Source organism: Sus scrofa, chromosome 7 (genome assembly GCF_054392235.1).
Source record: "Sus scrofa isolate SSC_HxYL_T2T_F1_AM1 chromosome 7, Sscrofa_HxYL_maternal_Yorkshire_Landrace_v2.0, whole genome shotgun sequence".
NCBI classification, from domain to species: Eukaryota; Metazoa; Chordata; class Mammalia; order Artiodactyla; family Suidae; genus Sus; species Sus scrofa.
The window spans coordinates 9967852-9994834 of record NC_139389.1 but is presented as its reverse complement, the minus strand read 5'-3'; the positions used below and the strand labels follow the sequence as shown (position 1 = coordinate 9994834).

The window sequence follows — 26983 nt, the reverse complement described above, 5'->3', positions numbered from 1 at the left end:
GCAATTTTTGTAAGGGGTGGAGGTGACGTGGCTCAGCTGCACAATTGCCCAGGGAGTCTACCTCGAATGTACGTCCTTCCTGCCACTCCTCCCCATCAAGCCTCTGATGCTGGCTGCCCGCAGGCCTTCGTGGTGCTGGATTCGACGGTGGGACTCGAGAAGGCTATATTCCTCCCACCTGACCTCAAGGGAGCATGACCACGAGCATACATCATTAAAGTCTCCCCGGAAAAACTCCCTTCGAAGAAATTCAGTGTCTGGAAAGCCTGGCAGACCCCACAGGGCTTGTGTTTGTGGGGAGGAGGAGCGTGCTTCTGTTTACGATCTTGAGAAACGGCCAACCTGCAGCTCCCTTTCCCCCTTGGCTGCTGAGAAAGGTGGTGCTAAATGAGAGGCGGCTGTGTGTATCCACAGAGTCGACACATTTTGCATCATTCTCTCTTATCCTGATTTTCCACCTGGCTGTGACGTTTCCCTTCCTTCCTGGCAGGAGCATGAGTTCATGGTGTAAGCTCTCTCTCTGGACCCGGAGGTAAGAAGGCAGCCAGACAAGGTAAACACGGAAAAGAAAAAGCCCCCAACGAAGACAGCTTTTTGGATAACCATCTTTATACAGCAAATGACCGGCTGTAGAGAGTGCTTTTATTTTCCACCAAACCTTGTGCAAAAGTCACAAATACCAGGGCTTTAGCCCTCTACTTCTAGCCTTGCCCAAAGAGCAGAAATACAATCCGGAAAATTACGTCTTTTAGATCATTTCCTGACAAACTTGTGTCCCTCCCCGTCACCAACCAAACGTGTCAGAGGCACCTTGTGTTTCGGTTCAAACCAAATCCCATGAATTGACTTCAGAAGTTCTATGACTTCCGAACACCTTTACTCCCCCTGCTTCTACGTCCCTGTCACTTGGCAGCAGTGAGGATTCCAACCGGAGAATCACAAGATGTTGCCAGACCTTCCAACCTCCAGCTCACCATCGGCAAGGCAGCTCCTCCCGTCGGTGGCCTGGTACTTCGGTGTGCTGTGATCTCTTCCTTCCCCGGGACGACTAAGAGACAGGTTCAGTTTCATGAGGAGCTAGGGCTTCAGGAAGAGTCGTCCCACACGGCCCCTGGAAGTGAAACCTGAAGCAGGAGACGAGGTATGGCAGTTATGAGCAAAATGAACATTCTGCTACAGAAAGTCAACTCTGTTACATCCAGAGTGAAAGCCAGGTTCTCACACATGCAGTCTTATGCCTTCTGGAGCCCAGTTCTGTCATCTGGTGTCTGACAATTCCAAACAAAGACACGTCAGTCACCAAGGGCATCTGGGAAAGCAAATGCCTAGAATTGAGGTGTTACAAATGAGAATTTTATTTCAAGGAAGAAGGGGAGACTTGATTATAAAGTGCATTCTGTGATTGCTTAGCCAAGCTCATAACTGAAATTCTAAGCTTTATGAAACCTTACCTACTACACAGAACAGCACTCACAGGTACTAAGGACAAGAGGAGAAGCACCTCAGGCACCACACAGACCATGAGGACTTTAACTGAGGCATCAGCTGAGGCCTCTCAAGCCGCCCTCTGGAACTCACGACTAGCCTGAACTTGGCAGAAAGCAGGAAAAACAGAGAAAGAGGAGGGGAGAAAAGAAGAAAACCTAACAACTTTTGCTTCCTTCAAGGAAAACATTTAGCGCAGGGGGAAAACCCAACAAATTTCTGTGCATTATTACTAAGAAAAGCAACTGAGCACAATTAAAAATGAAATAAAAAAAACTGGTCACATTATTATTATTTTTAATGGCTGCACCTGCAGCTTGTGGAAGTTCCCTGGACCAGGGCTCGAACTGGAGCTGCAGCTGCTGGCCTATACCACCGCCACAGCAACGCCAGATCCTTTACCCTCTGAGCGAGGGCAGGGATCGAACCCGCATCCTCAGAGAGACAACGCTGGGTCCTTAACCCGCTGAGACACAGTGGGAACTCTGAGAAGTCAGTTTTTTAAAAGGCGTCTTCCTGGTTCCCGCTGCTTATAAGACACAGCTGAGGAAGCACGGCCTAGGACATAGGCCGTGGCTGGTTAAAAAGACCTGGAGAGTCTAGGACGAAGCCAGCTCACTCCCTGAAGAGGGTTATAGGTAAGTGGTTTCCACACCGCCTGTGACACAATTTTACCCCAATGAAGACTTCGAGCATTGGTTCTCATGCCGGCTGCACATCAGAATCACTGAGGAAAAGCTTATAAAAACCAGGAGACACCTCACATTCACATTCAGTTACATAAGAATCTCTAGGGTGATACCCTGTCACTGGAATTTTAAAAATACATAGGTGGGGAGTTCCCGTCGTGGCGCAGTGGTTAGCGAATCCGACTAAGAACCATGAGGTTGTGGGTTCGATCCCTGCCCTTGCTCAGTGGGTTAACGATCTGGCGTTGCCGTGAGCTGTGGTGTAGGTTGCAGATGCGGCTCGGATCCCGCGTTGCTGTGGCTCTGGTGTAGGCCAGTGGCTACAGCTCCGATTCGACCCCTAGCCTGGGAACCTCCATATGCCGCAGGAGCGGCCCAAGAAATAGCAAAAAGACAAAAATAAATAAATAAAGAAAAATAAAAATATGTAGGAGATAGAAACCACTGATGAAAGGAATGACAAGAAGCTTCAGTAAAATCTTATATTTCATTCTACTTTTTTCGGGGGAGGGGGTTGTTTGTTTGTTTTTCTCTTTTTGCCATCTCTAGGGCCACACCCACGGCATATGGAGGTTCCCACCGGCCTACGCCAGAGCCACAGCAATGCGGGATCCAAGCTGCGTCTGCAACCTACACCACAGCTCACGGCAACGCCAGAGCCTTAACCCACTGAGCAAGGCCAGGGATCAAACCCACATCCTCATGGATGCTACTCAGGTTTGTTAACCACTGAGCCATGATGGGAACTCCTTATATTTTATTTATGTGTTATTTATAGTCTACCTTATTCTGGAAAGGACTCAGACTGCCAGGAATATAGGAACTACATTAAAAGTGAAGACGGGTGGGGGTGGGGGTTTGGGATGGAAATGCTATAAAATTGGGTTGTGAGGATCATTGTACAACTATAAATGCAATAAAATTCATTGAGGTTAAAAAAAAAAAAAAAAAGGAAGATGAGGAAGCTCCCTGGTGGCTCAGTGGGTAAAGGACGCCACACCCATGTAAAGGTCACAGCTGCGGCACGGGTTCGATTCCTAGCCCGGGAACGTCCACATGCCACAAGCGTGGCCAAAAAAGCGATCAGAAAGGAGTCTGCCCAGGCAGCCCGGCAGGGAGGACACCGGGGGACAAGCTCTGCGTGGGTGTCCCCGGCTTCGTGCTGAGTATGCACAGACCCACTCCAAATGCCATTCCTAAATCCAGCTTAAAAATACAGATGAAAGCCAAGTCTAAAGAATCACAGAAGGACTTTCAAGCTGTGAAAACCAAAAGCCCAGTGGCAAACTCCCTGTAAAAAGACGGAGATACCGTAGTCTACCATTCATCTCTCGTTTGCTTCCATCAGAACAACTACAGGCCAGATAAGACAACACAAACGCCCGTGTTTTTAAATTAGAACAGCAGGTAAAATCTGTTTGGACGCGCGCATCCAAACCCGCCTGGGCCGTCCATCTCCCACCGGGCTGGGGACGTACCTGAATCTGTTGGTGGCGGGGGTCGCTTCCACATTAAATTCGGCCACCGGCACTCCCCGGGCGGACACCTGTGGGGCGAAGAGGGCCGCGGGGTAGACCACCGAGGACGTTCCCACCTAGGGAGCAAACAAACCAGGCGGACAAGTGACCACACTGCAGGGAGGAAGCACCGTCTCAGAAAACCTTACACAGACTCAGCAGTTTGTGGTTGCAGATGTGCAGGAAGCTCAGCTGGATGGGATAAACCCAGAAGGTCTGGGGGCAAAGGGGAAGGTGGGAGGCAGCCCCTAACCCCCAGAATTCAGGAAGAGTACGTGATGTGAAAAGGAGAGGTGAGCACGCGGACCGAGGGGCCAAGTCTCGACGCCATCGTCGCCCAAAGGGGGTTCGTTCATATTCTGGTTGTGCAGATGATCCACGTTCCTTTTAAGTTAGAAAATCCAAAGAAGAGTTCCCGCCGTGGCGCAGTGGAAACGAATCCGACTAGGAACCCTGAGGTTGCGGGTTCGATCCCTGCCCTCACTCAGTGGGTTAAGGATCTGGCGTTGCCGTGAGCTGTGGTGTAGGCTGCAGCCGAGGCTCGGATCTGGTGTGGCTGTGGCTGTGGCTGGCAGCTGTAGCTCCAGTTGGACCCCTAGCCTGGGAATCTCCATATGCCTCAGGTGTGGCCCTAAAACGCAAAAAAAAAGAAAAAAAAATTCAAAGGGAAAACATATATGTCATGAATAATCCTCCTTCTCCGAGATCATCACTCCCAGTTCACATTGTGATGTACATGCTTTCGGGTTTTTCTCCATGAATCTACATTTATGAACATTCTTTACAGGAATGGGAGGCCGGGCAAGGTTTACGAGCCAGCTTCCCTCGCCCGACCATCTATGAGCACACCGATGCCAGACCCGACACCGGGTTTGCAAGACGTACCAGCTGAATGGATACGCACCCAAGAGGGGGGCCTTGGCTTTTAGAGACGTGCTAAGGAGAACTTGAGATATGCACGCCCTTTGTCTGGTTAATTCCATTTCTAGGAAATCTGTCCTCGGGAGGTAACTTGGAGAGCGCGTGCTAAGCGTTCTAAGGCGAGTCATCACAGCTGGGTTTAAAACAGCAAAACATCAAACAGTCTAAACGCCCAACAATGGAGGATGAATGAACTACGTCCTTTTACATCCAAACAATGAAACAGCCAAAGATGCAGCCAATTAGAAGATGATGTGCATTTGGAGGCAGTGACATGAAATATGGCAAATGAACTGCTCTGTGAATAAAGTCATTTCAAAACAGAATAGCGCGTAGGAACCCACTTTTGAATGTGACTGTGTGCACATCTGCACAAAGGTCTAGACCCTGTGGGTAAACTTGGTGTAAAAGGCTGGACAGCAAATTCTGTAGGTTTTGCAGGCTACACGGCTTCTGTCACCCGCACTTGGCTCTGCCATCAGAGTGACAGCAGTCAAGAGACAATACACAGAAGACTGGGCATGGCTGTGTTCCAATAAAACTTTGCCACGAGATAAGGTAAATGATCACAGGTTGCTCACCTCTGGTCTAGACGAAAACACACCAAACGCGCACAGTGACTACTTCTTGGATGGTGGAATTATTGGTGATTTCTAACTTCTTCTTTATAATTTTATACTTCTTGGTATTTTTTCAGATTTAATCATGAGCATATATTACTTTCAAAATCAAAACCAGTAACATGCTTTTTCATTATTTTTTTTTCTGGAGGGGAAAGGCTTTGAGAAGCCTAAGACGTGGACTTACAGAGTTTTATATTTTAAGATCATATCTTAGTCACTCTTAGTTTTTCTGTAAGACACCCCCAGACCTCTCAACACACCCTGAAGAGAAGGAAGGAAGGAGGGGAAGGAGGCAGGAAGGGAGAGAGGGAGGAAGCCACACCCCGACCCCAGGCCTGGGGTTTCAGAGCATCTCCAGGATCAGAGAAGGGCGGGACCTACCACTAGACACAAGTCACAGAGGGCCAGCTCTCTGTCAACCTCCTCCAGGATGGCAGGGTCCAGGTTCTCTCCAAACCACACGACGTGAGGTCGCAGCAGGCCCCCGCATCCCGCCTCTTCACACCTGTAAGAGTGTCATCCTTCACCCAAGCCTTGAGCACCTGCAGGTCTTGATAAATGCTCTATCGGAGGTCTGCCCGGGGCAGGGGCGGTCAGGGGAAGGCCAAGGGCTGCCCCAACTCCAGTCTGTCCGCAGAGGTCACCCTGAGCCTCCTCATCCCCCCTCCCTCCTAGCCCACCTGAGCTTGTCCTGCTTTTAGGTGCCGGTGTCAAGTTTCTATCGCATCTGGATGCTCTGGGGAGACTTGCTGGCCTACAGGCTTCAGCCAACCTCCATGTTCTTTCTTTTTTCTGTTTTTTCATTTTAGAAAGCCAGTGACTCCAGGGACTCACCTTGAAAGTCACTTCCTTTTTTAATTTTTTAATTTTAATTTTTCGCTTTTTCTGGGCTGTACCTGCGGCATATGGACGCTCCCAGGCTAGGGGTCGAAGAGACGCTGCAGCTGCCAGCCAAGACCACAGCCACAGAAATGCCAGGCCCGAGCCTTGATGTTCCCTTTGGAAACAGCTTTTTCTTTCCCAGGTCCTTCCTCACACTCATGGGCACAACGGTGCACAATTACCCCGACCGGGAGGAATCGGGGACTCGGATGTGCCTCCAACATGCCGAGTACCTGCTAATTTCATTAACGACCTCATTCATCTTCTCACAGATTCGCCGCTCTCTTGTCCCATCTACAGCCAAGTTTTCCAGTGTCCGTTGCTAAAAATCTCTCACCTTGGAGTTCCCATCGTGGCTCAGCGGAAACGAATCTGACTATCATCCATGAGGACGCGGGTTCGATCCCTGACCTCGCTCCGTGGGTTAGGGATCTGGCATTGCTGTGAACTGCGGTGCAGGTGCGGCTCAGATCCCACATTGCTGTGGCTGTGGTGCAGGCCGGCAGCTGCAGCTCTGATTTGACCCCTAGCCTGGGAACCTCCATATGCCTCAGGTGGGCCCTAAAAAGACAAAAAAATAAAAATAAAAAATCTCTCATCTTTCACTCACGACCACCCATAGGTCATCTTATATATTCATCATATTAACCTCCAACTCACAATTCTTTAGATCAAAACTTTTAGATCAAACTTTAGAATTTAGTAATGAAATCCCATTTTTTTAGTCATTTTGTCTTTTCTAGGGCTGCACCTGCAGCATATGGAGGTTCCCAGGCTAGGGGTCCAATCAGAGCCGTAGCCACCGGCCTACACCAGAGCCACAGCAACAAGGGATCCGAGCTGCGTCTGCAACCTACACCACAGCTCACGGCAACGCCAGATCCTTAACTCACTGAGTGAGGCCAGGGATCGAACCCGCAACCTCATGGTTCCTAGTCAGATTTGCTAACCACTGAGCCACGACAGGAACTCCTGAAAACCCTTATTAAAAAAATTAAAAAGTTTCTGTGGTTCAGTAAGTGGGTGAAATCTTAGCGGAATCACTTCGGGGAGGGTAACGATGTACTTTCACGGACTCAGCGCTCTGAGGAGTCCTGCAGCAAAGCAAACGGACTTTGTTCAATCTGGGGTTCCCACATTCATTTGAGCACATGACATCTTTTTTCCAGGTAATACCTATCGACATCGCACGGATCTAATGCTCTATGAAACACTTTTGGAAGCCCCGTTTTAATGTCTGGTTTTGAGGGAGTTCCCATCGTAGCTCAGCGGGTGAAGGACCTGACGTAGACTCCGTGAGGATGTGGGTTCCATCCCTGGCCTCGCTCAACTGAAATAGTGGGTTAAGGATCCAGCGTTGCTGCAAGCTGTGGCATGGGTTGCAGATGCGGCTCGAATCCAGTGTTGCTGTGGCTGTGGTCTAGGCCTCAGCTGTGGCTTCAATTCGACCCCTGGCCTGGAACGTCCATGGGCCACAGGTGCAGGTATAAAAAGAAAAGAAGGAGTTCCCGTCGTGGCGCAGTGGTTAGCGAATCCGACTAGGAACCATGAGGTTGCGGGTTCGGTCCCTGCCCTTGCTCAGTGGGTTCACGATCCAGCGTTGCCGTGAGCTGTGGTGCAGGTTGCAGACGTGGCTCGGATCCTGCGTTGCTGTGGCTCTGGCGTAGGCCAGTGGCTACAGCTCCAATTCGACCCCTAGCCTGGGAACCTCCATATGCCGCAGGAGCGGCCCAAAGAAACAGCAAAAAGACCAAAAAAAAAAAAAAAGAAAAGAAAATTCTGTTTGGTCCTCTGACATCGCCTTTGAGAGACCTCTCACAGACCCTGTCACCCCAGGCTAATAACGGAGGAGGAGGAGGAAGACGAAGAGGACGAGCTAAGGCTTAGTGACCAGTCAGTTCCTAGTTCCAAGACGCAGGCTCCAGGCTGGACACACACTGGATAAAGCATCTGCAGCGCGACAGCTTCTGAAACCTTCCAGGCTGCCAAGGATCCCGCCACAGCACACAGCCAAAAGGCACAGGCACGAGTGCTTCTCTTAAGCCTGGTTTGGCTCGTCCTTTGTCCTCTCGCCCTTGACCTCACGAGTCACGGCTGGCTTCTGCATGTGCCCGTGAAAGAGGCATCTGGCCAAATGAACTTAGATTCAGACTCCTAATTTTCTTTTTTCGCAACCCGGAACATCAAATACGGATCAAAGTTATTTACCCACCGAGGGAGTTTCTCAACTGGGATTCTGGCATCTTGAGTCTCAGGTTCTGGAGCACTGGAGCAAATAATATCAGAGAAGAAACGATGTCCTGGGTCATTGAAGAACAAAGAAATAAGATAACCCAGTAAGAGTGCCCACCTGCCTGGCAGCATATGGTACCAAACGCCTAACGAATACACACTGACTTGGAAGGGTTCTAGAAGGATGGATACCAAACTACTAATTACCAGTGGTTCTCCCTCCAGAGAGGGAATTGTATGTCAGGAGGGGTGGAGAACTTCCACGGCCTGCCTTTGTCATCATAATTGGAATCATCGGCGATGACATCATATTAATACATTACTTGTATAATTTATACTGATTTAAATGGCCAGGTAGAACCTTCCCCCATATTCTGAGTCTACTCTTATTTTTTTCCCTAATTATAATAAGAGTAAATGTTCATCATAGAAATGCTGGAAAATTCAAAATGATACAAAGAAGAAATCAAAACTGCCCACAATCCCACCATTCCTGTTAATCTTTTGTTGAATTTTCTTCTGGGCTTTTATCTATATGCAGATACATCAACATGGTGATGTGTGTGTGTGTGTGTGTGTGTGTGTGTGTGTCTTTAAATACAAACAACATGGTGATGTGTGTGTGTGTGTGTGTGTGTGTGTGTGTGTGTGTGTGTCTTTAAATACAAACAACATGGTGATGTGTGTGTGTGTGTGTGTGTGTGTCTTTAAATACAAAGCCGGGGTTATATTACAGAGAGTTAGATCCTGTGGTTTGCACTGAACACTGTAAACTGTGAGCAAAACATCTCTTTTCTCATACTACTGTATGTAGTCTTATTTCGCATAAATATCCATGGGAATTGTAGCTGAAGGTTCAATTTCTTCACATTTATATTCAACTTAAAAGAGAAAAGAACATGTGTCCATCCTGTAATGCCGGATAATTACCCTTTTCCTGATAAAGCTGGACAAATTGGACTCTTGTAATTCTCAGCTACAGCTCCACAAGAGGTACACCGGGTTTTAAACAAACTACCTGAAAAAGACAAGTTAAACAAGACCAGAATTCAGGATGAGGAAGAGCAATCCTCTCCACACATAAAAGGGTACAAACTAACTTCGCTTGTACACGTCATTTTAACAAACGGGGCCACCCCGGGTTTCATGGGAAACATGAAAGCACGTGGTACCTTCGAACACGCCAGGAACACCTGCCTCCTGCGCTTGGTAAGCTGGAGGGGTGAGCTGGAGGCAGGTGAGACAACTTACTACGCGACCAGGGACTCTGATTCCCCGGATGTCCAGCTGGAACTGAAGTGGTCCAGGGGGTAGAAGCAGCCACTCTAAACCCAAGGGCAGGATCTAGTAAGTACAGGCCTGAGAAGAGGTTCAACAGCCTGGGATGTGTTTTACTACATCTTCATTCTGACTTAACAAAGCTGGAATCTTTTCCACCAGGGCAGCTCAAAAAATATTCAGCTAAGAAATGAAGCAAAGAATTGTGCAGACCAGCCGTAACTGACTGACCTCAACTCACTAAATATTCACCACGTGCCCGGTGCTGGCTGCAGTGGACACACGTGCTGCCTTCTGTCTGGGATCCCTTCCCTGGGGACCACCTCTCGTCGAGCCCACGCGCTGATGGAGCGGAGAGTCACCTCCCCAAACCTGAGCTCGGGCACGAGCTCCAGCCTGGTCCAAGCGTAGCACCCTATCCTTCTCACAGCAGCGTCTGGACAAAAAGGAGGTAAGTGACCCAGTCAAGGCCATCCAGAGACATATTTTCCAGGGAGACAGCTAATCTAGAGGGAGCCCAGAGCCCCCAGAGGCACTGCACTGGCGCTGGCGTGCAGCCGGTCAACTGCAGGGGGAGAAGGGGGGTTAACTCAGAGTAAACAAAGGGAGGGAAGGCGAGAGTGAGATGCAGGGAGAGGAGGAAAGGGAGACCGATGACGACTGGGCTCCACCAGGGCTCCTCCGTTTTGTGAGCCCGTGTGCCAATTCTGCCAGCCTTATATGCCCCTCTTTCCACCTGTTATGTCTCTGAAATCCAGACGTGTCCTCCAGCTGTTACCGGAGGATGGAGGCCAGGTGGCTGTCACACCTGCACAGACTGGGTGAAGGATGGTGATGCAGATGGAAACGTGGGGTGACCTGGGGCTAATTCTCGCTGGCTTGAATGGACCAAGGCAACGTCCAGGGGATGTTTCAGCCAACAAACCACTGAGGGGCCATGAGAGGAAGGAAACAAATGCTGGCGGTTGTCTAGAACCCTCCCCCTGCCACCTTCCGGTGAGATGGAGAGAAGTGCAAGAGCAAGCATGCAGAACGAGTGTCAGCGGCTTGGAAAAGACCCCCAAAAAGAATGGGGCACATGCTCTCGGGAAAACACAGCGTCACGGATCCCAGGGATGGCACAGACCACGGCCCTGGGGAAGGCATGGTCACTGATGCCCCGGAGGCACTCAGACGTCTGAACAGTGAGCTGAACAGCAAGGAATGTCTAAACCACTAGAGTTCCCCCATATTTTGCTTTTTACACGCACAAGAGTGACGCTGCTTCTAAACATCCATGTCTAAGTTAAGTTTTAAGGCACCTCTTCCGTGAGCATAAGAAAACAATTCTAAGGGATAATGCCACAGTTTAGGCAGATAATCTTCTTTCGCATTGAAAACATAACGCATCTTAGAATTGATGGCATCTTCAGTTGGATAAAAGGAGGGGTTTTCTTTTATTTTTTACCAAATGGGGAGCATTCTCATCACTCACAACCCAAAAAGTCCCAACTAATGTGCATACGATATCTCACTTAATCCTGAAAACAACTCTGGAAGATGGGTGTTACCGTTTTGTACACGGCAAGTGACAGCCGATATTCTGAAACTGCAAAGAAGAGCCACGTGGACAGTGGCCCAGACCCAGCAGCAGAAGGTGCCAGAAAGACTCTCAGTTAGCAGGTGACTGGTGCTGGGACACAAAACCGAGACAGGATCCAAGCGAACAGCAAGCACTTAACTTGCATCGCCAGGGTAACCACAAGCCCGGGCAAAAACGGGCACCTTCACCCCCAGAGAAGAACCAGACACCTTCCCCACGGGGCCACTGCTTCCGGAAATGCCGCGATTTGAAATGCATTCCTTGGGACTGAACTTCTGTTGACTTTTAAATGAAATCCTCGTGTGCCCGCGTATGCTCTGACCGGGCTTGTGGTGAGGGCCAAGGGGAGAGGTCGAAGAAGAGGGAGGGACGCGGAGGGAGTCCTCTGGGCAGAGCAAGAAGCAGAGGGACCCGAGCCCAGCTGCCCCGGAGTCACAGACCTGGTGCTCGCTGCAGCGACGGTCACTGCGCCGGCAGCTCCTGGGCACAGCCGCTGCGGAAGGTGCCAATCTGGGGGCCGGGGACTAAATGGATCCCCGAGGCGCCAGGTCTCTGGGGCCTGGTCCTGAGACAGCACAGCTGTTCAGGGGCCCACAGCTCCCGTGTCGCCCTAGCCCTGCTGGGTGGCTGTCTGGGAGCACGAGGCCCTTCAATCAGACCCCGGGGAGGGCAGAGCGTTCAGCGTGCAGCCCGGACTCCTCCAGAGCACCCCGCACTCCAGGATCGTGTTAAGCTATGGCTCTGACGCAGCTGGGACCCAGCAGGACATACGTCACCAGGTCTGGTTCCCCCTCCCACGGGAGACTGAGGGTCCCTCACCATGGATTTCCAGAAGGTTCTTGGTGCCAGCCTTGCGGTGCAGCTCGTCGATGTTCTGGGTGATGACCACGAGCCGGCGGCCCTGCCCGTGCAGCCGGGCCTCACACTGGGCGATGGCCAGGTGCCCGGCGTTGGGCGCCCTGCCCTGCACCACCTCCCGCCGGTGGTGGTAGAACTCCCACACCCGGGACGGGTTTCGGGCAAAGGCCTGAGGGGTGGCCAGGTCCTGGGGGGAGACATGGGAGGTGGTCAGGGAGGGAAAGGGGCGCTGATGCTCCAGAAGCCAGGCGGGCACCCCCTCCAGGCCCCCTTGGCTCTCAGCAGCCAGGCAGCTGTGAGGTCACGCCAGGGGCACACAGGACAGGCCGGGGGCCTGGGACCCATGAGGGACCCTGGAGAAATCGGTTTTAATTTTTCCAGGGACAAGGCGGGGAAGGTGCAGCCTCTGCCACCCTCCACCCCAGTAAGTTAGGGACGTGAAGTAGTGCGACAGGTGGGAAGGGAACTTAGGCTGAAATCTGTTTGTCACAAGCTCTTCATCGTAGAAGTCAACTCATTTATCCACGACAGAGGAAAATGCAAAAGCCTATAAAAACTTTTTTAAAGTATGATTCCTCCTCTAGGAGAGACAAATTCAGGCTCCAGTGGAATAGCAGCGTGGCTGGGGGCTGCCGGGCTGGGAGCCGGCAGGGGGAGGAAATCCTAAGCAGTGACTGAAATATCCCCTAAGCTGCACTGTGGTGGGGATGGAATTACGCATTTTATTTCACTCCCAAGGTCACCCTTCTACCTGGTGGTGACGTCGGCCTCCACCTGGGGAGTGGATCCTCTGTGCTGCGGGTGCCCACGCTGGTCCTATACTTCCTTCCTGCCCTCTGCCTCGAACCCGAGTGGCCTGAAGCAGTGAGGGGTGACACACGGACCCACACCCTTGGAACACAGCCGGGGTCAAACCCTGAGCTGCTCTGACAGCACTGACCACGCCCTCCCAGCCCCTCCTGACACCCTGGGCCTGGCTGCACGAATCCAGGGCTGCGTCCTCCTTCTGCGGGACCCTCAGGGCCCCCCCCCACTCGTCTCCCTCCTTTGCCTTTCACATGATTCCAGTCTCGCCAGGAGGCAGCAGAGGGGGAACAAGCCCTCCCAAACCTGTGCCAGCCTGAAACATTGAACAGAGGAAGGAAGATTCATCCACCCTCTGCTCAACAGGAAATTACCCACTAAATCTGGAAGTCATATATGGAAGGAATTTTTATGACCACCTTTCTTCAGCCAATAAAAATCTATTAAGCATCTGCGTGAGCCAGAGTTGGAGAGGGAGCCATGAAGAAGAGACGAATTTCCCCGCCCTCTAAAACTTGGGATTTCCTGGACTGGGGGCAGAGGGGGGCACGGATATTCTGGGGTGCAGGGATGTTCTCGCTGTGATTGTGGTGGTGACTACACCACTGTATACATGTGTGAAAACTCACTGAATTGTACACTTAAAATTGATGAACTTTACTGCATTATAATATTTCTCAATAAAACCCAAATTTTTAAAAATGCCCATCAACAGATGAATGAATATATATATATACACATATACACACATATACATACACACACACACACACACACACACAAATGGAATACTACTCAGCCATAAAAAAGGACCAATTAATGCCATTTGTAGCAATATGGATGGAAACAGAGACTCTCACACTGAGCAAAGTAAGTCAGAAAGAGAAAGATACCACATGATATCACTTATATGTGGAATCTAAAATATGGCACAAATGGGAGTTCCCGTCATGGCTCAGTGGTTAGCAAACCTAACGAGCATCCATGAGGACGCAGGTTCGATCCCTGACCTCACTCAGTGGGTTAAGGGTCTGGCATGGCCATGAGCTGTGGTGTAGGTCACAGATGTGGTTTGGATCTGGCATCGCTGTGGCTCTGGCGTAGGCCAGCGGCTATAGCTCTGATTAGACCTCCATATGCTGTGGGTGTGGCCCTAAAAAAATAAAACAAAATAAAATAAAATATGGCACAAACAATTTCTCTACAAAACAGAAAAGACCGTGGACATGGAGAAAAGACTTGTGTTTGCCGGGGGGCGGGGGGGGGGAGGGATGGATTAGGAGTCTCGGGTGAGTAGATGAAAACTGTTGCATTTGGAGGGTGGACAATGGGATCCTACTGTGTAGCACAAGGAACTATCCATCGCATCACTTGGGATGGAACATGATGGAGGATGATGCGAGAACAAGAATGTGTACATATACATACAACTGGGTCACTTCACTGTACAGCAGAAATTGACAGAACATTATAAATTAATTATAACACGAAATTTTTTTTAAAACTGAATTTTTTGACGTTCCCATCGTGGCTCAGCAGAAACGAATCTGACTAGTATCCATGAGGACCCAGGTTTGATCCCTGGCTTCGCTCAGTGGGCTGCGGATCCAGCGTTGCCGTGAGCTGTGGTGTAGGTCACAGACACGGCTCAGATCACGCATTGCTGTGGCTGTGGTGTAGGCCGGCAGCTGCAGCTCCGATTCAACCCCAGCCTAGGAACTTCCATATGCTGCAGATGCAACCCTAAAAAACAAACAAACAAAAGAAGAGCCTCTTAATGTTCTGGAAATGTGACTAACCTGAGCTTGCCATTTTCTCCAATAACCTCCTGCTCCTCTGAAGGTCGGAATCCCACTCTCGGCACTAACACCAGCCCCCGAAATGACAACTATGTGCTTGGCTTTTGCAAAATGCTTCCGAAAGTCGGCCATACCTAAAAAGAGGATGAATCTTCATCAACCCACTGACCAGTGGACATTTACATCCCGAATCAATTGCCTGTATCTTGAAACTTGACCTTGAGGGCAATTCTACCTTAAGATACCCCAGGAAACCTCGCCACGCACCTCACGTGTGAGTGCGCAGCATCTTAAGAAAGAGGACGGTCTTGGGGTGCACAGCACTGGCTCTGAACCCCACCCTTACCCCCCTCCCCATCCCCCACAAATGAGAACTCCTGTGAGTGGCTGAGCCTCTGCCATCCTGGGTCCCTTGGCTGTTTGCTGTGCACAGTGGCGCCTTCCCTAGAGCGGGGCTGCTGGAGGGTTAAGCAGGCTAACGGATGGGAAAGCATCTTCCTTGTCATGGGGGAAAACAAGCCTGCGGGGGGGACCTCAGGCCCGCTGGACCGCAAAGCCTTCCCTTCCTCCCTTCATTCACTTCCCGTCGAGGATCTGCTAATGGCCCTTCCCTCAGCATCACGACCAGGGAGGGGGCAGGACCGCTCCTCCGAGCAAACGCTCTGCCCCATCCGGACACATGGCCTCCTTCGCAGCCCACGGAAGGGCTGGTCTTTTCAACGTGGCAACCTCAGAGGCCTGGGGCAACCAAGGGAACGGAACGCAGAGAGTAACACCACAGCAGGTCGTGCTGTCACAGCCTATGGCCTGCCCTCCAGGAGCCAAGGCCTCGCCCTGCAGCCCCAGGTATCCCCCTACCCGATCTCAGACCCTGAGACCGACAGGGGCAGGGGACCCCCATTAGCGAGGGCTCGCTGCGCCCCAAGCTCTGTACTCAGCACTTCACTGCATCGCAGGAATTTGCCCCTGAAAGCCGTGTCATCGTCCCAGGACAAGAATGAGGGGCCAGACTTGGAAGTGCCACTGTTTCTCCTGCAGAGGTTGGGTCCAGGCACAGCATGTGGCTGAGAGCAACACCCTCTCCCACGCACTGCAGCTGTGCAACCCCCCTGCGTGGGTAAGGAGATGCTGCAGCCCTCGCAGGCCAGGCCTGAGCAGCTCAGCAGAGCTGAGCCTGAGTGTGGGAGCAAAGACTCCCCCTTTGGCCCCCACCCGGAGAAGCGGGTGTGGACCAGCATGGCCTGCAGCTGGCCTGGGCCCCGGGGGCAGGGTCTGCCTGGGCACTGCCATCTTCCTGGAGTGGCCAGTCTGTGCTAACACACTGGAAGTTCAGCAAAAATGGAAGCAGGTTCCTTGGCTGGGCTGCTGGAGGAGGCTTTCTAGTGCCCCCCCCACTCCCCCGCTACCCCTGCCCAGAGTCAATGGCAACCTAGGCTAATTAACCTCACCACTGACTCAGTGCCCCTGAGACATGGAACCGGTGATGCAGAAAGGAAGGAAGATGGTGGGAGGGGCTCAGAGACGGCAAACTGAACATCACGTACCCCCAAGCTGGGGTGGGTCCGACTGGATGCTCATACCTGATGGCTCCCTCTGGGCAGGGATGGACTTCCTTACCCTCCAAAGCCCAGAGCTGCCGCTACCACCAGCCCAAAAAAGGCTCAATCTGGAGTTCCTGTTGTGGCGCAGTGGAAACGAATCCAACTAGTGTCCATGAGGATGCGGGTTTGACCCCTGTGGCTGTGGTGCAGGGCGACAGCTGTAGCTCCGATTAGACCCCTAGCCTGGAAACTTCCATGTGCTGCAGCTGCAGCCCTAAAAAGCAAAAAGCACCCCCTTCCTTTCCTCACTGATGACTGGTAAGAACAAGCAAAGAATAAAAGCAGACCCTCAGAAACGATGCAGCAGGGGCTCCAGCTCCCTCTCCTGCTGTTCTGGGAGCTCTGGGACCATGTTTTCAGCAGCATAAGCTCAAAGGAACGAAGATGGTCCCGGCACACTTCCCTTGGGGCATAACCAGCCCAGCTGCCTGCTGCCCACACCAGTGCTCTGCCCAAACGCACGGCCCTTTCAGAGAGAGACCAGGGTGAACAATAAGGCCCACTAAAGCTGTCCAGCCAGGGAGACCTCAGAAAAAGAAACCCAATCTTTGTAGTTTAGAGTTTGTAATCTGATCTAATCTCCTGAAAGAACAAGGCGCTTCATAAGACAATGAACCAGTACTTTTCGAGGAACTGCTCCCATGACTCCTGGTTTCACACACACATCCTTGAAGGACCTCCAAGTTCATGGACAGAACTTGCCCGAGCCAAATGTAAACTCTGTTACCCTACTGATGAGCAGATTCCCAGGTCAGAATTAATTTGTAGGTTTGTGTCACATAGAGATACAAATCATTTCTGTCCAGGAAAAAATTTAACCCCACAGTACCGCAGGACCGGCTGAGAGGTGAGGGGTTTAAAACACAAATCATGGAGTTCCTGTCATAGTGCAGTGGTTATCAAATCCGACTAAGAACCATGAGGCGGTGGGTTCGATCCCTGGCCCTGCTCAGTGGGTTAAGGATCCCGTGTTGCCGTGAGCTGTGGTGTAGGTTGCAGACGCGGCTCGGATTCCACGTTGCTGTGGCTCTGGTATAGGCCGGTGGCTACAGCTCCAATTAGGCCCCTAGCCTGGGAACCTCCATATGCCACAGGAAGCCACCCTAGGAAAGGCAAAAAGATAAAAAAATTAAAATAAATTAAAAAAATAAAATACAAATCATGCCTGAAAAGCTTAAATGCAAACATTCTGGAAGAAGCAACCGAATGTCTTCCATGGACTGAACTTGGCTACTAAGAGATGATTCTGACCCTGTCCTGGCAAGAGCCTCCCTAAGGAGAAGGGGACAGAGTGGCTTTCTCCAAGGTCCTGCCCAGAGCCCACTTCGAGGCAGACACTCCCCCTCCAAGTGGAGGAACTTTCTCAGATGCCACTGGAGATGAGACGGCAGGCTACCGGCAGGCTACGGGAGACCTACTTGAACTTGGACGAGCCATTGTTGGGCAAATCCTGGTTGGTGCGGAGGCTGGAGACGTCAACCCACAACGCAGCTGGGAAAGTAATCGGCCCGGGACGCCCCAGAGAGGTGGCATCAGGTTTTCTCTGCACTAATTTTTTGAGATGGGCTGTAGAAAAATCACAAAGAGAAACAATCAGAAAACACCTGTATTTCTACAAAGACATGCATGTACACACACAAGCAGGAATGACCTGAACAAAAATTTTCTGCAGCAATCTTCGCAGCACTCATCCTCTAAACAAGCTGTTTTGATTGGTGTTCTCAGGCGCTCCTAGGTGTCGTGGAGCAGTGGTTTACAAAACATGGTCCACAGACCAACGGCAGCAAAAGTGTCCCCTGACATCTTGTTAGAAATGCAAAGTCACTGGCTCTGCCGCAGACCCACGGAATCAGGAACCTTGGGGGCGGAGCCTACATCTGTTCCAGGTGGTTCAGACGAAAGCTCAAGTTTGAGAACCAAGAGATCCCATGTCAGAAATCATTTGAAAAACAGGTTCTGGAGTTCCCCTCACGGCTCAGTGGTTAAAGGATCCGACTAGGAACCATGAGGTTGTGGGTCTGAGCCCTGGCCTTGCTCCGTGGGTTAAGGATCTGGCATTGCCGTGAGCTGTGGTGTAGGTTGCAGATGTGGCTAAGATCTGGTGTGGCTGTGGCTGTGGTGTAGGCCGGCAGCTATAGCTCCAATTAGACCCTTAGCCTGGGAACCTCCACATGTCACGGGTGTGGCCCTAAAAGGAGAAAAAGACCAAAAAAAAAAAAAAGAAGTTAAAAATAAATGTCTGCAAGATGAGGCTCAAAAATCTGTTTGTGCCAAAGCAGATTTAGTTCCATAAATCATTCCAATATTCCGATTTCCCATGTTAAAAAATAAAAAACCCACCAGAATGAAAATGGTCTAATTTGACAGAAATCTCCCGAATATTGGAAGAAAGTCAGGTGATACAGTGTTTTGCAAGATATAAGGATACAAGTTATACCACAGTACTTATTTGCATGTGTGTTTTAAAAAAATAAAGACTTCCCAAGAATTGGGGGGAGAAAGAGCATAGATGGAGCTAGGACTGGAAGCAAGGCTCTCCAGGAGAGGTGTTTCTATATGACCTGCAGTGACAGCGCTCTCCAGCCAAGGCCCCAGAACACACCTGCAGCCGAGCAAGGTGCAAGGCAGAGGAGCTCAGGGTGCGGCGCTGCAGGTGCTTCAGGGATGGTTAGAAAAGGACCTGGGCTTGTGTTGGGGAAGCCAGTGGTGGTGGTGGGGGGAAACGACTCCTGGGAGGAGGCCTTGTTCTGGACTGAACCCTGTCAGAAAACAGGATGCTCTGATTGGCTCTTTCAGTGAATCCCATCTAGGAGGAAGGAAGTGTGAGGCTTGGGCTGCATCAAGAGGTAGCGGCCCTCCTGTGAGCCAGGAGAGGAGGAGGTTTTGTCATTTTTGTGGTTTAGACCAAGTTGTTATTTATGTCTGGGCCCAGACCCTAATTATGGAGTTGTCTTATTTTTGTCCTGATTCACCGTAGGCAGGGGGTGGCCTTGTCTGGTGTTCTGTGAAATGAGTTATGGTTCCCAGGCCTATCAGAGAGAACCAGGTCAAAAGCTGGAAGCACGCCGAATGCCTACCAGCGAAAAGATGGGGAAACAAATTGTGGTTCATCCACGCCATGAAATACCATTCGGCAGTAAAAAGAACAACCGCGGCAACACAGATGCATTTTCCAAGTACTGCACAACAGTAACAGGACAGTGGAGAAGCCTGGCAGACGAGACCTTGACCAAATGGTCAAAGTTAACACGTTCACCGGTAGAAGAACATACTGCCTCCATCAGCCTCCTGATATGAAGCGATGAGAAGAGGAGAGCTTCAGGGCAGTGGCATTTTCTCCCAAAATGCAATAGCTCATGTTAATTGTTCTAAGCCCAACTGAGGGAGCATTCTACAGCGAAAGCAGCCAGGACGCTTCAACAAAGTTATCAAGGCTTCGAAAGACAAAGACCGGGGGCTTGTCCCAGTTTGAAGGCGAAGGAGACGGGCACTGTGGGATCCTGGACTGGATTCAAGACAGGAAAAGGGACGTGCGTGGCAAAAATTGAATGAAGCCAGCCAATTGGTTAAGGCCACTGTATCGACGTTAACATCCTAGCTTAGATCACTGTCCTAAACTAGGTCACGTGAGATGCCCACTTTAGGGGAAACTGAGTAAAGAGTACATGGGAACTCTGTATACTATGCCTGCAACAATTCTGTAACTCTCAAGTTATTTCAAGAACCAAGTTGCTTTCTCTTGAAAAAAGTAAAGCACTATGCGAGTTCCCATTGCGGCTCAGCGGAAAACGAACCTGGCTAGGATCCATGAGGATGCAGGTTCGAGCCCTGGCCTCACTCAGTGGGTTAAGGAGTCAGTGTGGGTTGCAGAAGTGGTTTGGATCCTGAGTTGCTGTGGCTGTGGTGCAGGCCGGCATCTGCAGCTCAGATTTGATCTCTAGCCAGCAGCTTTGGCCTTAAAAAGCAAAAAAAAAAAAAAGCATTATGCTAAGTGGAGTAAGCCAGACGCAAAAGACTACCTACGAAATCACCTCCCTAGTTTTTAGGTCCTGGGGAAAGGGGAGGGCAGTGGCTGGGAAAATTCTTTTGTGGTGGTTTTTCAAAACTCATAGAACATAAAAGGGGTGAATTTTACAGTGTGTAAGTTAGTTGCATTTCAATAAACTTCATGTAAAAACTAGAAGCAAGCATGGCAACAAATCTTCATTGTAAGCTGTCTCTGCTGTAATCACAAAGCCTGGACAAGACCCTTGGACACTGAAAGAGAGGCGCTTGGAGGAAAGGGTGTAGAGCTGGCTTCCATGACAACCTCAGGGGACAAGACCCTCCTGCTGCCCAGTCATTTGTGCAAAGAAGGAATGCAGGTCAGAGGCAAAGGGAGTGCCCAAAAAAGGCCCCTGGCTGCCAGGCTGCCAGGGGGAGGAGGCAGGCAGACTCAGATGTCCGTGGCCAAGGAGGGCCATTCCTGTGGGCATCCTGCAGAGTGCAACAGTGCAGATGCCCGACCAGCCCGAAAACCCCCCCAGGGCTCTATTTAAAGGAAGCAGGAGGAAAACGGCTTTGGCAGGATCATCCACCAGCATGGGCATAAGCTTCTGACAAACTTCAATGGATGTGGAAAAACGAACTACTTGAACACCTCGGTAGGGAACACGTGAGGTGTGGCTACCAGTTGTTTTCTTTAATTGTTTAAATTATACCAAAAGAGAAGAGTATACTGAATCCCATGACCCCATCACTCAGCTTCGGTAACTACCAAGGGGGTTTTCTCCCATCCCTTCGAGGCTTTAAAATATTGTCATAGGTGATAACCGTTAAACTTGCAAATCTTGATAAACACTGTAAAGATTAATGTCCCACAAACTGCTTGACTTTATAGAAGCTCCCTATGTGTTGCCTGAAGTTACATGTATTTTGTGTTTAATATCTTCAGCTGTTTCTCTCAAAGATGATGGATTGCACTGTGGTGTTCTAATATTTAAATCTGGAGGCATCAATTTGGTCTGGAGAATTATTTCTTTTTTGTGTGAGTGTGCTTTTTAGGGCTGCACCCATGGCACATGGAGGTTCCCAGGCTAGGGGTCAAATCTGAATTACTGCTGCCAGCCATATACCACAGGTACCTACACCACAGCTCACGGCAACACCGGATCCTTAACCCACTGAGCGAGGCCAGGCATCGAACCCGCAACCTCATGGTTCCTAGTTGGATTCGTTTCTGCTGCTCCAAGACGGGAACTCATATTTTCTTCTTTTGTAGGTTTTTAAATGTTAGAGAACATTCCCACTTATTTTCAAAGAATACTGGACAGCTTCTGAATAAATGGTCACATTTTTTTCTTAGACATGTAGGCAGCATTTTAAAAGTCATTAAAACTTAAACGCATTTAAGGATTTAAAATTCAATCAACAGAGGCATCAACATAAAGCAACTGACTATATTTCTAGATGCACAGTTCTTCTGCATGAGGGTCTAAATGACGGGTTCCCTGCGGGATGGCTGTGCCATGAGGGCAAATCTTCATTCTCCCCTGAACTTGAGTATCGAATGTGCTAATTAAAAAGAGTTGTCGAAAATTCGAGAATATTGAGGATTATTTTTTAATAAGGATTGATAAAATTAAGACCTGTATTATCTGGGTAAAACATTATATATAACTTTTTTTTTTTTTTGTCTTTGTGCCTTTTCTAGGGCCGCTTTCCACGGCACATGGAGGTTCCCAGGCTAGGGATCCAACCGGAGCTGTAGCTGCCGGCCTATGCCACAGCCACAGCAACGCGGGATCCGAGCCGCGTCTGCAACCTATACCACAGCTCACGGCAACGCCAGATCGTTAACCCACTGAGCAAGGCCAGGGATCGAACTCACAACCTCATGGTTCCTAGTCGGATTTGTTAACCACTGAGCCACAACGTGAACTTCAAAACATTACATATAACTTTTCATTTAAGTTTTTCTATTCAAATGTTTTCATTACTGAGTCATGGTAATTATCTTCACTCTAATACTAAACTCAAAATAACAAAATAGAAAAAAGTTTTAGGAGTTCCCATCGTGGCTCCAGGGTTAATGAACCCAACTAGGATCCATGAAGACTCGGCTTGGGTCTCTGGCCTCACTCAGTGGGTCAGGGATCCGGCGTCACCATGAGCTGTGATGAAGGTTGCAGACTCGGCTTAGATCTGGCGTTGCTGTGGCTGTGGTGCAGACCAGCAGCTGTAGCTCCAATTTGACCCCTAGCCTGGGAACCTCCATATGCCTCGGGTGTGGCCCTAAAAAGCAAAAAAAAGAAAAAAGTTTTACTTGCTCATGTTTCAATAGTTCCAGATTTATTTCAAATCTTTCATCATACTAATTTATAAGTGCAATCGAAGTTTTTCATGTCTATCTGAAGTAATGAGTGAGGGGATAATTTTGGTCCTGGGGGTTACTACAAAAGCCAAACAGGTCTACTGTCTGTTTTCATAGTCATGTCATGATTTTTCAAAAAATGAATGTGGGAATCGCTTTGCTAAATTCTGCAAGTCTTTCAGTAAATGTGAAAATGAAGGAGACTAAAAACTTTTCTGTGTTTTTGAACACCGCCACCTGAAATGTATTTCCTATGACTGGAAATGCTCAGAATATAAGACTGTTTTGGAGATGGTACCACAAAGTATTCACTGGAAGCATCTTCTGTGCCAATATTTACCTGCTTTTCTGGGGGATCTGGGTGGGCAGCGGTTCTGCCTTCCACAAGCTCACCCACCCCTTTCAAGTGCAAAAGCAAATACTCCGGAGGGAAGGAGAGAAGGCCCCCGGTGTGTTGAGTCAGAGGACTAAGAGCTCAGGTTTTCTGGTATAAGAGCTCTCAGGGGTGAAAACTGTCCAGGGTGAAGCCACCAATTATCCTGCCTTGATTTTATCTTCAGGTGGGAAGACAGGCCTTAGGGGAGAAAAATGAACTCCTGCATCATGGATTTGGGGAGCTTTGTGAGTGCAGGATAGGTTCCCAAACACCGATATTATTCTGGGTGAATGGCATTCTCCCATTAACCAGGCTTTCTTGTGCAACCTGAAACTCACCTACCCATGAGAAAAGAAAAACGTCTGTATGTTCCCTGCAGAGAAAAAAGGGGGCACCCCACCAATTCTGAGAAATGCAATAAATGAAAGATTATATTAGGAGGTGGAGAGAAAAGAAATTTACAAAAAAAAAAAAAACCCACTTAATTTAAAATACACAATAAGTACACTGCAAAGGAACTGCAAAAACTTACAAGGGTGTTCAATAGATACTTCTGAACACCTACGAGCTGCCCAAATGCAATGTACCAGCCCCCAGCCATCAGCACTGGCAGACTCACTCCCTCTCCCCCTCTCCCACCTGCTCTTGTCAAGGTCACCTTGCTGAACCCAATATTCCATCCTCCTACTGCATCGCGCCCAGCCTCTGTCTGACCCATCTGATCACCCGTCCCGGAACCACGTGCTCCTTCGTGCTTCCAGTCGCGATCCTCTCCTGGTTTTCCTCTTACCTCTCGGATCTCCCAACCACCCAAGGCTTCAAGAGGGCGTCCCCTCCCCCACCCCCAAGGTCCAACAGACGGCTCCCGCCTCACACAGCTAAGCCCGAACTCTGCACCGAACTCAGCACCAGCCTCCTGGGCCCCGTCTCCTGCCTTCCTCTCACATCTCACACTTACAGCCTGATGCTCAGCAAATCCCGACGGCGGCGGTTTTAAACGACGTCCGAATCCGACCGCTCCTCCCCGCCCTCCCTCCCACCCCCCGGGCTGCTGCAGTGCCCAGAGTGACTCGGGTCAAAGGGGACTCCGTGCTCCGCGCCCTTCACAGCGGCCTACCAGGCCCATCGCCCTGGCCGCCTTTCCAACCTCCCCGGTCTCTCCCGCCGCAGTGGTGCCGGGGAGATGACGGGACTGGAGCCTCCGCGCTCACCTGTTGGACCTGGGCCCCCTCCCGCCCCCTGAAGCGAGGCCCGCTCCCCTCCCCCTCGCCCGTCCCCTCCCCCCTTGACTCCGCGCGGACGCAGGAACCGACGGGCCGAGCTGGCTGCGCGTGCGCACCGCGGCCGTGCTGGCCCCGCCTCCGTGCCCGACCGCGTCCGCGTCGTGTTCCCAGGCCGCGGGTGCGCTCGGCCCGGCGAGAGCGCCTCCTCGGCTGGGACCCCCGGGCTGGAGCCCAGGAAGGCCGCGGAGGGCCCGGCCCGGCCCCAGGGTGGACTCACCTGCAGGAGGTCGGAACTGCAGCAGCAGCGGCGGCGGCGGCCCCGGCGCGGGGGCGGGACGAGGAAGCCGGGGGCGGAGCGGCTCGGGCCACCTGCTGCGGCTGCAGCGGCCCCTGCCGGAGACCCGCGTCTGGCCAGGCTGGCGATCCCCGAGCGCCCTTCCCTGGGCCGGTTCTTCATCAAACGAGATTGTTTCTTTGCGTTTCTTCCTTTGGGGAACGGCTGGGCTCCGGGAGGGGACAGGATCTTGCTTTGTCTTGGGGAACTCCCCAGATATGTAGTGAAGGACAATCGGCTTTCCTCCTTGAACCTGCAGCTGGATCGCACTACTTTGCGGCAGAGCGTTTGAAATGTGGGGACTGGCTTTCCCTGAAAGGCTATTCCCAATGATAGTTAGCGGGGTTCCCAGGCCAGCCCTCCAAACCTGAGTTCCGGTACTGAGATCCTTACCCGGAGTCCCAAAAGGAACAGTTTCAGGGCCTTGAGGACTCTGTGACCCACGTGGCTCCATGTGTCTGAATGTCCTTAAAATCAGTCATCTTTGTCTTTGATTCAGGGTTCCCACCAGCACTGCTTTTCCCAGAATGGAATCGCCAATGGGCGTCGTGCCAGTGATTTGAAAGGGCAGTGGTCTGAGAACTTGGGTGCATAGAATGTTCCATCAACATTTGTTTTCTTTTTTCCCAGCCCAGACCTCAACCATTTCCCTTAGTTTGGCTGGAAATCCTGCACACGTTGGAGCCTCTTGTTCTTGCAGACTGTGCCAGCCTTCAGAGACATGGAGCCCAAGAAAACTGGAGAAGGACCTCTCACCTGGCTCTTTTTTCCCTTTCATGTGTGTGGCACTTTGTACCAGACACCTCTAAGAACCTCACATTTGAACCAACTGAAATCTTGCCCACTATTTGATAAAACAGGCAGAGAAACTGAGGCCCAAGGAGGTCAAGTAACTGCTGAAGGCAGAAAAGCTGTTGAATAGAAGAGCTGGGATTTGAGCCTGAGTGCTTCGGCTCCAGACACAAGGGTCCACCCCACCACCATATACCACTTTTCCGTAGCCCCTCACTGCAACTTTCCATGGTCCAAAGGCCCAACAGGTAGCTCTCTGCCACCACCACATCAGGCCCTTCCTTAGGCATTGCATTCCATCAAGGTCCAGGAGTCACTGCCCATGGCTGCCCATCACATACCCCTTAACCACATCCTTTCTTCCAGGCTTAGAAAAGTTGACTCTTCCACCAGTGTCAGGCTACTTCCTCTTCTTGAAGCATCAACCGCCATCTTTTCCATCTTTCTGAGGGGTGGTGGGGGTGGGTGGCTGCACCCAGGGCATGTGGAAGTTCCCTGGCCAGGGATGGAATCCTAGCTGCAATACCAGATCCTTAACCCACTGCGTCACAGCAGGAACTCCATCTTTTCCATCCTTAGAGCAACTCCAGCTTAATTTCTTGATGCCCTCGTCCTTCCAAAATGGAAGCGTGTCCCTCTTCCTAGAATATTTGTTTTTTTATTCCCTCCATAGTAACTCCTCTCATCCTTCCCGTCTCAGCTCAGTTGTCACTCCCTCAAGGAACCTTCTCTGACCCCAGCTCCCACTACCTCCTCTACGTGAAATCCCTTGTCTGTGATTCAGGCTCTTAGGGCACCATAACAATTATCCGAGGGAAGACTTCAAATGTGTTTCTGTTCATTTGATTAAATTTTCTCTCCTCGCCAGCCTGTAAGTTTCCCTAAAGAAGCCCTTTTGTCTCCCTTCACTCATCATCATATTTCCAGTCCCTCACAGGGCCTGATAGGAGATGCTCAGTTTATTAATTCTTTTATATGTATTAAATGAACGAATGAACAACCTCACAGGAAAAGCAGCCCAGCCTACGTCTCCTTGTCTGTTTCCACTGATGTTTTTGGAAACAGACAAGGAGAAGTAGGTATAGAATGAGAAGAAAATAATAGACACTCTTGGGATTCTCCATATGCTCAGATTTTACCCAGGTCCAAGGTCCTTTGAACTTGCTCCTTCACTTCATGATGGATGTGCGTGGTAGATGGTACCACCAAGGAAGCCCTATCTAGTGAACTGAGAGGGGAATGGGAGCTCAAAAGAAGAAAAGGCAGTGGGAGTTCCCGCCATGGCGCAGTGGTTAATGAATCCGACTAGGAACCATGAGGTTGCGGGTTTGATCCCTGGCCTTGCTCAGTGGGTTAAGGATCTGGTGTTGCCGTGAGCTGTGGTGTAGGCTGCAGACACAGCTCATATCCCTTGTTGCTGTGGCTCTGGTGTAGGCCAGTGGCTACAGCTCCGATTGGACCCCTAGCCTGGGAACCTCCATATGCCGTGGGAGTGGCCCAAGAAATGGCAAAAAGACCAAAAAAAAAAAAAAAAAAAGAAGAAGAAGAAGAAAGGGCAGTAACTACAGAGCCTCTGAGGGTGGATTCATCCTCAGGGTAGAAAAAGTCAAGGGTGATGAGCCGGATGCAGCAATA

At 50.5% G+C, this 26983-nt stretch overlaps 1 protein-coding gene across 13 annotated transcripts; it reads right to left on the bottom strand.

Moving 5' to 3' along the window:
• Positions 1 to 591: 591 nt before the first annotated feature.
• SIRT5 (sirtuin 5) lies at positions 592 to 24554 on the bottom strand. 13 transcript variants are annotated; one of them, XR_014808824.1, is made up of 10 exons: positions 24500 to 24554; positions 20066 to 20226; positions 17690 to 17837; positions 14671 to 14804; positions 12029 to 12254; positions 9280 to 9367; positions 8330 to 8417; positions 5617 to 5740; positions 3653 to 3768; positions 592 to 1124 (listed from the first exon to the last, which is right to left on the bottom strand). XR_014808824.1 is itself a non-coding variant. In XM_084965821.1 (10 exons), exons 3-10 carry the CDS (start codon positions 17802 to 17804, stop codon positions 1049 to 1051), a joined length of 933 nt encoding a protein of 310 aa, XP_084821947.1. In that variant the 5' UTR covers positions 17805 to 17837; positions 20066 to 21996; positions 22544 to 24554; the 3' UTR covers positions 592 to 1048.
• Between the last annotated feature and the right edge of the window lie 2429 nt (positions 24555 to 26983).

Excerpts from the sequence above, each read along its gene's own strand:
- SIRT5 (XM_084965821.1), bottom strand. The coding sequence starts at position 17,804 with ATGCCACCTCTCTGGGGCGTCCCGGGCCGATTACTTTCCCAGCTGCGT. Across the intron at positions 12,255-14,670 it reads GGAGAAAATGGCAAGCTCAG|GACCTGGCCACCCCTCAGGC; the intron begins GTTAGTCACATT and ends GTCTCCCCCCAG. Across the intron at positions 3,769-5,616 it reads TCTGTGACTTGTGTCTAGTG|GTGGGAACGTCCTCGGTGGT; the intron begins GTAGGTCCCGCC and ends TTTGCTCCCTAG.